We start from the raw sequence: 10,000 nt of genomic DNA, 5'->3' as shown, positions 1-10,000 counted from the left end.
ACTAGCCTCTATAACTCATCTATAACACGCATCATGAGGTTAAGAACTAACCTCTATAACTCATCTATAACACGCATCATGAGGGTAAGAACTAACCTCTATAACTCATCTATAACACGCATCATGAGGGTAACAACTAACATCTATAACTCATCTATAACACGCATCATGAGGGTAAGAACTAACCTCTAGAACTCATCTATAACACGCATCATGAGGGTAACAACTAACATCTATAACTCATCTATAACACGCATCATGAGGGTAAGAACTAACCTCTATAACTCATCTATAACACGCATCATGAGGGTAAGAACTAACCTCTATAACTCATCTATAACACACATCATGAGGGTAAGAACTAACCTCTATAACTCATCTATAACACGCATCATGAGGGTAAGAACTAGCCTCTATAACTCATCTATAACACGCATCATGAGGGTAAGAACTAACCTCTATAACTCATCTATAACACGCATCATGAGGGTAAGAACTAGCCTCTATAACTCATCTATAACACGCATCATGAGGGTAAGAACTAACCTCTATAACTCATCTATAACACGCATCATGAGGGTAAGAACTAACATCTATAACTCATCTATAACACGCATCATGAGGGTAACAACTAACATCTATAACTCATCTATAACACGCATCATGAGGGTAAGAACTAGCCTCTATAACTCATCTATAACACGCATCATGAGGGTAAGAACTAACCTCTATAACTCATGTATAACACGCATCATGAGGGTAAGAACTAGCCTCTATAACTCATCTATAACACGCATCATGAGGGTAAGAACTAACATCTATAACTCATCTATAACACGCATCATGAGGGTAAGAACTAACATCTATAACTCATCTATAACACGCATCATGAGGGTAACAACTAACCTCTATAACTCATCTATAACACGCATCATGAGGGTAAGAACTAACATCTATAACTCATCTATAACACGCATCATGAGGGTAAGAACTAGCCTCTATAACTCATCTATAACACGCATCATGAGGTTAAGAACTAACCTCTATAACTCATCTATAACACGCATCATGAGGGTAACAACTAACCTCTATAACTCATCTATAACACGCATCATGAGGGTAACAACTAACATCTATAACTCATCTATAACACGCATCATGAGGGTAAGAACTAACCTCTATAACTCATCTATAACACGCATCATGAGGGTAAGAACTAACCTCTATAACTCATCTATAACACGCATCATGAGGGTAAGAACTAGCCTCTATAACTCATCTATAACACGCATCATGAGGGTAAGAACTAACCTCTATAACTCATCTATAACACGCATCATGAGGGTAAGAACTAGCCTCTATAACTCATCTATAACACGCATCATGAGGGTAAGAACTAACATCTATAACTCATCTATAACACGCATCATGAGGGTAAGAACTAGCCTCTATAACTCATCTATAACACGCATCATGAGGGTAAGAACTAGCCTCTATAACTCATCTATAACACACATCATGAGGGTAAGAACTAACCTCTATAACTCATCTATAACACGCATCATGAGGGTAAGAACTAACCTCTATAACTCATCTATAACACGCATCATGAGGGTAAGAACTAACATCTATAACTCATCTATAACACGCATCATGAGGGTAAGAACTAGCCTCTATAACTCATCTATAACACGCATCATGAGGGTAAGAACTAGCCTCTATAACTCATCTATAACACGCATCATGAGGGTAAGAACTAACATCTATAAATCATCTATAACACGCATCATGAGGGTAAGAACTAACATCTATAACTCATCTATAACACGCATCATGAGGGTAAGAACTAACATCTATAACTCATCTATAACACGCATCATGAGGGTAAGAACTAACATCTATAACTCATCTATAACACGCATCATGAGGGTAAGAACTAACCTCTATAACTCATCTATAACACGCATCATGAGGGTAAGAACTAACCTCTATAACTCATCTATAACATGCATCATGAGGGTAAGAACTAACATCTATAACTCATCTATAACACGCATCATGAGGGTAAGAACTAACATCTATAACTCATCTATAACACGCATCATGAGGGTAAGAACTAACATCTATAACTCATCTATAACACGCATCATGAGGGTAAGAACTAACCTCTATAACTCATCTATAACACGCATCATGAGGGTAAGAACTAACCTCTATAACTCATCTATAACACGCATCATGAGGGTAACAACTAACCTCTATAACTCATCTATAACACGCATCATGAGGGTAAGAAATAACATCTATAACTCAAAATATATTAAAATTTATTTTTCTCTCTAATAAAGTGACATATTAACAGTCGTGAGAGATAAAAGTATAACAGCTTAGGTAGTGGCATACGTAATTATGTATTTAGTAGGCAGTTTGCAGTGGAGGCAGTATTTAGTATACGATTTAGAACATAGCCAGACACTCTGAGTGTCTGGAGTACTCAACCTGGAACACCTGTGTATTCCAAGTTGAGTACTACTTCCTGTGTGTTCCAGGTTGAGTACTACTTCCTGTGTGTTCCAGGTTGAGTACTACTTCCTGTGTGTGTTCCTGGTGGAGTACTACTTCCTGTGTGTTCCAGGTTGAGTACTACTTCCTGTGTGTTCCAGGTTGAGTACTATTTCTTGCGTGTTCCAGGTGGAGTACTACTTCCTGTGTGTGTTCCAGGTGGAGTACTACTTCCTGTCCCAGTATGTGTCTGCGGTGGAGACTCCATTCCGGCATGTTCTGCACGGCCGCGGTGAGCACACTCTGAGCGCCCTGACGGAGCACCTGGCCCTGCTGACCTCCGACCCGCGGGGCTTTGACGAGGCCCGTTTCCGACGGCAACTGGCACTGTTCACCTGGACTCTGCAAGGAGCTGCCAATGCTCTGAGTGGAGATGTGTGGAACATAGGCAACACCTTCTAACACACACACACACACACGCACACACACACACACACACACACACACACAAACACATTACAAACACATATCTGTAGTCTAGTGTCTGTACTATTTAAGCTCTGTCCTCTCTGAGTGGTGAAGGCAGATACACACTTCTCTCTCTGAGGGTGCATTTGATTCATTTGTAATTTGAGGAGTCTCACATGGTTCCCTGCTGCCCATCTTTTGTGCTACCTAGTGTGCTACCTAGTGTGCTACCTAGTGTGCTATCTAGTGTGCTACCTAGTGTGCTATCTAGCAGATCTATCTATCTAGCACACTATGTGGGCGAGTCCTAGTGTTGATTCTCATGATCTTTTTCTATCTGTGGATGATATCTCTTGGTGGAGGAGGCCTGGCTGGTCTGGGGTCTGGTCTAGAGGCTGGTCTGGGGTCAGGTGTACATGTGCCTCTATAGATGTGCCAGGTGTAGTGGTTGAGTGTCAGATCTGATCCAGGGGCTGTTTGAGGGTCTCCCTCACTAGGTCTGTGATGTAACGTTGATTATCGGGGGCAGTGACTCCCATAATTATGACAATCTGCCTGTCAGCCAATCACAGAGCAGTATCTGCTGTCAATCAAACCTTTAGCCACAGGCCAGGGGGTAGCATTCAGGGGCTACAGCCATCTGATTGGCTGATGAAGTCTGAGTTGACCCTTGAACTCTCAGACCCCCAGACTGTGATGTCAGAGGTCACTGCCAAGCCTCAGCTGCTGGAGACCAGAGCACCAGATTCTACTGTGGTTCTACTGGGTTCTACTGGGTTCTACTGGGTTCTACTGGTCTCCAATAAAGTTCTTCTTTACTTTAAGTATTGACAATCTTTGTCTGAATGTTGGTTGGTCAAATCTTTCTCACACAGATTTCCAGAGGAAATTATAAACGCCTTTATGACGCGTGTATGCCAGTGTTCAACATCTACAGTCTGCTAGAACTCTACAGTCTGCTAGAACATCCACAGTCTGCTAGAACATATATAGTCTGCTATAATATCTACAGTCTCGTAGAACATCTACAGTCTCGTAGAACATATATAGTCTGCTAGAACTCTAGTCTGCTAGAACATCTACAGTCTCCCAGAACATCTACAGTCTCCTAGAACATCTACAGTCTCCCAGAACATCTACAGTCTCCTAGAACATCTACAGTCTCCTAGAACATATACAGTCTCCTAGAACATCTACAGTCTCCTAGAACATCTACAGTCTCCTAGAACATCTACAGTCTCCTAGAACATCTACAGTCTCCTAGAACATCTACAGTCTGCTAGAACATCTACAGTCTCCTAGAACATCTACAGTCTCCTAGAACATCTACAGTCTGCTAGAACATCTACAGTCTCCTAGAACATATACAGTCTCCCAGAACATATATAGTCTCATAGAACATATACAGTCTCATAGAACATCCACAGTCTCATAGAACATATACAGTCTCCTAGAACATCTACAGTCTGCTAGAACTCTACAGTCTGCTAGAACATATATAGTCTCATAGAACATCTACAGTCTCATAGAACATCTACAGTCTCCCAGAACATCTACAGTCTCCTAGAACATATACAGTCTCCCAGAACATATACAGTCTCATAGAACATCCACAGTCTCATAGAACATCTACAGTCTCATAGAACATATACAGTCTCATAGAACATCTACAGTCTCCTAGAACATATACAGTCTCCCAGAACATATACAGTCTCATAGAACATCTACAGTCTCCTAGAACATATACAGTCTCCCAGAACATATACAGTCTCATAGAACATCCACAGTCTCATAGAACATCCACAGTCTCATAGAACATCTACAGTCTAAAAAATGAACCCAATGATTTAAAACTTGATAAAGATAGTTTTGACTTTGAGTGATACCCGTTTCCCTCCCCAGCCGTTCCGTTCCCCATGTGTGTAACCCTAACCCTAACCCTAACCCTTACCCTAATCCCCTAACCCTAACCCCCTAACCCTAACCCCCTAACCCCCTAACCCCCTAACCCTAACCCTAATCCTATGGGACAAAGTATGTTTGATCCCAAATGCATCATGTGACTTGCAATACTGAGCTTGGCCACTATGTCCAAAATGATTACCAGCCTCAGCTGCTCCTGTGGGCTTGGTAAAACACTACACACCACACACACACACACACACACACACACACACACACACACACACACACACACACACACACACACACACACAGGTAAGGTACCATACTGGTCTGTGGCGTGTGTGTGTGTGTGTGTGTGTGTGTGTGTGTGTGTGGTGTGTAGTGTGTGTGTGTGTGTGTGTGTGTGTGTGTGTGTGGTGTGTAGTGTGTGTGTGTGTGTGTGTGTGGTGTCTGTGTGAGTGTATAGTAACTACTGAATGAGATTGCTCTGAATATGAATAAATCATAATCTCCTAACCCTCTCTCCCTCCCTCCCTCTCCCTCCCTGTCTCTCTCCCTCCCTTCCTCTCTCTGTCCCTCTTCCCTTCCCTCTCCCTCCCTGTCTCTCTCTCCCTCCCTCCCTCTCTCTCTCCCATCCTCCCTCTCTCTCATCCCCTCCCTCCCTCACAGCTGTATTATTCATTTATTCTTATATAAGGGCTCAGAGGCTCAGTCAGCTTATATAATCACACACACACACACACCTTACACACTCACACACACACCTTACATACTCACACACACACTCACACACACCTTACACACTCACACACACACTTACATAATCTCTCTCACACACACGGACATAGGTCAAGGTTATACTGGATACACAAATATTATATTTGTTCATCTGCTATATTATATTTGTTCATCTGCTATCTCTCTCTCTCTCTCTCTCTCTCTCTCTGCTGTGGCTCAGTGGTAGAGTGGGTCTCTCTCTCTCTCTCTCTCTCTCTCTCTCTCTCTCTCTGCTGTGGCTCAGTGGTAGAGTGGGTCTCTCTCTCTCTCTCTCTCTCTCTCTCTCTCTCTCTCTCTCTCTCTGCTGTGGCTCAGTGGTAGAGTGGGTCTCTCTCTCTCTCTCTCTCTCTCTCTCTCTCTGCTGTGGCTCAGTGGTAGAGTGGGTCGTCCAGTGATCGGCAGGTCAACGGTTCAAATCCCAGCTCCTCCGGTCCACATGTTGAAGTGTCCTTGGGCAAGATGCTCAACCCCAAATTGCTCCCATGAACAGGCTAGCACCTTCCCTGGCAGCTGCCGCCATTGATGGTGGGTGAATGAGAGGCCATTGTAAAGCGCTTTGGATAAAAGAGCTATATAAGTGTAGTCCATTTACCCTCTCTCTCTCTCTCCCTCCATCCCACTGTCTCTGTCTCTCCTTTTCTTGACTGCAAACATGCACTCCTCTGGCTACAGTAGCTTGGTAACAAGTGACACAGACACACATGCACACACGTGACACACACAAACATGCAGACATGTGCATGCGCACATAAACACGCATGCATATACACACACAAGCACGCTCTCATCTTTCTTTCAACCAAACACAGACTCTGTATCCATGGAGTCTCAGACTCTTTAAACACAAAATCATTTTATTTCTCACTGGTATGTTTCCATGGAGAGGAGGTTTCGGGGTATATCTCCATGGTGACAAGGTTGCAGGCAGTACAGAGATCTGACAGACGCACGGACATCCTAACAAAGACACACAGACAGACGCCCTGATTGGACATCACTCTTTAAAGGGATGGGATTGGTCAAGAGTTTTAAAGGGAAGAGGTGTGTCCAAAAGTAGGACAACAGGCTCAGGTGTGGCACAACAGTGTAAGTGGCAGGTTGTGTGTGTATGTGTGTGTGTGTGTGTGTGTGTGTATGTGTGTGTGTGTATGTGTGTGTGTGTGTGTGTGTGTGTGTGTGTGAGAAGGGGTTGCTGTGATTACTATGGTTGTGGTCTAAAACCCTGTACTGATGAAAACAACACAACTAATAAATAACAAATAATAACAACTATGTAATTAAATAACTAGCCAAACAACCAACTAACCTTAACCCTAATCATAACCCAAACCAAGCAACTAACTAACCCTAGTCTGTCCTAAACTCATCAACTAACACAATCAGTGTGGATGATGATGAGGATAGTAGCAGTAGTAGTCAGCTCGCTGATGCCCTCTGCTGGTCAGTCTGGAGGCTGCAGACAACACCCACAACCCCAACCCAAACCCTCAGCTATACAGACACACACACACCTCTGCTGTACCACTGGCCAGTAGCAGAGGGCAGGGCAGGGGTTCTCTGAGCCCAGACTGATGCCACCACATGATCTGCTTTATGTTATAGTTATGAACCTCTGTGTTATTAGTGTAATGTGCATGTATTTATGTAAAAAGTTTATATGTTATGCATGTCTGTGTAGCCTGTCTGTGTCAGAATGCCCAGGGGTGTAGCCCGTCTGGCTCAGGGGTGTAGCCCGTCTGGGTCAGGGGTGTAGGGGTGTAGCCCGTCTGGGTCAGGGGTGTAGCTCGTCTGGGTCAGGGGTGTAGTGTCTGGGTCAGGGGTGTAGTGTCTGGGTCAGGGGTGTAGCCCGTCTGGGTCAGGGGTGTAGCCCGTCTGGGTCAGGGGTGTAGCCCGTCTGGGTCAGGGGTGTAGCCCGTCTGGGTCAGGGGTGTAGCTCGTCTGGGTCAGGGGTGTAGCCCGTCTGGGTCAGGGGTGTATCCCGTCTGGGGCAGGGGTGTAGCCCGTCAGGGTCAGGGGTGTAGCTCGTCTGGGTCAGGGGTGTAGCTCGTCTGGGGCAGGGGTGTAGCCCGTCAGGGTCAGGGGTGTAGCAGGTCTGGGTCAGCACACCAGGGTGGGGTTGAAGCCAGGTCTCCTGCTCGCAGGGAGGGACGGTCGGCGCTCCTTTGAGGAGAGACTTTCAGCAGCTGCTCCACGTTTCACTGGGTCACATCTGCGTGTTCTGAGAGTTTATCTGTGTTAAACCAGTCACATGAGAACTGTCTGAAGAAGCCTAAAGCTAACTTAACAGCCTGCAGCTGGAATCCTCAGTGTGTGTGTGTGTGTGTGTGTGTGTGTGTGTGTGTGTGTGTGTGTCTGTGTGTGTGTGTCTGTGTGTGTGTGTCTGTGTGTGTCTGTGTGTGTCTGTGTGTGTGTGTGTGTCTGCTACAAGTTCAACGCTACAAGGCTGTTGAACTATATAATTCAATCATTCTCACAATAATTCCCAAGTACACATTAAATTAGGTAAGAATTCAATAAATAAATACATACAAATAACAATAATACAGGTAAAAACACAACATACATATGAACTGAACATTTAAGAGATGGAAAAATGGGTAAACTAAAGAGGAGAGAGATAGGGAGAGAGATGGGGAGAGAGATAGGGAGAGAGATGGGGAGAGAGATGGGGAGAGAGATAGGGAGAGAGATAGGGAGAGAGATAGGGAGAGAGATAGGGAGAGAGATTGGGAGAGAGATAGGGAGAGAGATGGGGAGAGAGATGGGGAGAGAGATAGGGAGAGAGATAGGGAGAGAGATGGGGAGAGAGATGGGGAGAGAGATGGGGAGAGAGATAGGGAGAGAGATGGGGAGAGAGATGGGGAGAGAGATGGGGAGAGAGATAGGGAGAGAGATAGGGAGAGAGATGGGGAGAGAGATGGGGAGAGAGAGGGAGAGAGAGGGAGAGAGATAGGGAGAGAGATGGGGAGAGAGATAGGGAGAGAGATGGGGAGAGAGATGGGGAGAGAGATGGGGAGAGAGATGGGGAGAGAGATGGGGAGAGAGATGGGGAGAGAGATAGGGAGAGAGATAGGGAGAGAGATGGGGAGAGAGATAGGGAGAGAGATGGGGAGAGAGATGGGGAGAGAGATGGGGAGAGAGATGGGGAGAGAGAGGGAGAGAGAGGGAGAGAGATAGGGAGAGAGATGGGGAGAGAGATAGGGAGAGAGATGGGGAGAGAGATAGGGAGAGAGATAGGGAGAGATGGGGAGGGAGATGGGGAGAGAGATAGGGAGAGAGATGGGGAGAGATGGGGAGAGAGATAGGGAGAGAGATGGGGAGAGAGATAGGGAGAGAGATGGGGAGAGAGATAGGGAGAGAGATAGGGAGAGAGATGGGGAGAGAGATGGGGAGAGAGATGGGGAGAGAGATGGGGAGAGAGAGGGAGAGAGATAGGTAGAGAGATAGGGAGAGAGATGGGGAGAGAGATGGGGAGGGAGATGGGGAGGGAGAGGGGGAGAGAGAGGGGGAGAGAGAGGGAGAAAGGGGGAGGGGACATTGGGATTAAATTTACAGATTAAGAGTTTAGAGAAGAGCACACAGACAGAGGGGGGTACAGATACACAGTGTTAAAAAAATATGAAGAACTCTCCATTCATCCTCTTCCTCCTCCTCCTCCTCCTCCTCCTTCTCCTCCTGTCCAGCCTCTAGGGACGGGGGTCCTTCTCCTGGCAGTGACGCTGTGTGTGGGAAGGAGTGGGTCTGATTGTGCATTTGTGTGTGTGTGCGGGTGATTGTGCATTCGTGTGTGTGTGTGTGGGAGAGAGAGAGCAGGTGGTTCTAGTTGGTGGAGCTGATCCTCAGTTTGAAGGAGACGCGTCCAGCGAACTTGTCTCTCTCTGTCCCCACGGTCAGCAGCGCGTTGGACTGGATACGACACTCCACGTCCACGTCTCTCTCCAGGGACACGTTCAGGAACTTCACCGCTACCAGCGGCTGAGTGTAGTTCACCTGCACACACACACACACACACACACACACACACACATACACACACACCCACACATACATGCACACAAACACACACACACACACATACACACACACACACACACAAACACACACACACACACACACACAGAATGTATGATTGAGGGTGTAGAGATAGGTGTAAGACTATGTGTGAGTATGTTTAGGGGTGTGTCTCTCTCTGTGTTACCTGAGCCCTCTTGCCGTAGTAGGGGAAGTACATGAGGTTGAAGGTTCTGTTGGGAGGGAAGTACGCCATCTCTCTGATCTCATCAGAATCCTCCTTCTGCAGAACACACACAGTTAGCACTCACTCACTCACTCAATCAATCAATCAATC

The 10,000-nt window shown here is 45.8% G+C and overlaps 2 protein-coding genes across 2 annotated transcripts in view; one reads left to right on the top strand and one right to left on the bottom strand.

Annotated features, from left to right (window-relative positions):
* Window positions 1-3,788, top strand: part of tfr2 (transferrin receptor 2) — a 20,408-nt gene extending 16,620 nt beyond the window's left edge. Inside the window, exon 18 of the mRNA XM_084462980.1 lies at window positions 2,722-3,788. Coding sequence (XP_084319106.1) covers window positions 2,722-2,964 — 243 coding nt within the window. The 3' untranslated portion in view covers window positions 2,965-3,788. The remainder of the gene's footprint in view (window positions 1-2,721) is intronic.
* A 5,683-nt stretch (window positions 3,789-9,471) lies between these two features.
* atp1b2a (ATPase Na+/K+ transporting subunit beta 2a) overlaps window positions 9,472-10,000 on the bottom strand; it is a gene marked incomplete at both ends in the record, with an annotated part of 13,942 nt that continues 13,413 nt past the window's right edge. The window contains 2 exons of the mRNA XM_084462951.1: window positions 9,472-9,642; window positions 9,851-9,946. Of these exons, the coding sequence (XP_084319077.1) occupies window positions 9,472-9,642; window positions 9,851-9,946 (267 nt within the window). The remainder of the gene's footprint in view (window positions 9,643-9,850; window positions 9,947-10,000) is intronic.

The sequence above is a fragment of the Borostomias antarcticus genome, assembly GCF_949987555.1.
Source record: "Borostomias antarcticus genome assembly, contig: scaffold_116, whole genome shotgun sequence".
Taxonomy (NCBI): domain Eukaryota; kingdom Metazoa; phylum Chordata; class Actinopteri; order Stomiiformes; family Stomiidae; genus Borostomias; species Borostomias antarcticus.
The sequence above is the reverse complement of the archived record's forward strand: the minus strand, read 5'-3'. Positions and strand labels throughout refer to the sequence as shown.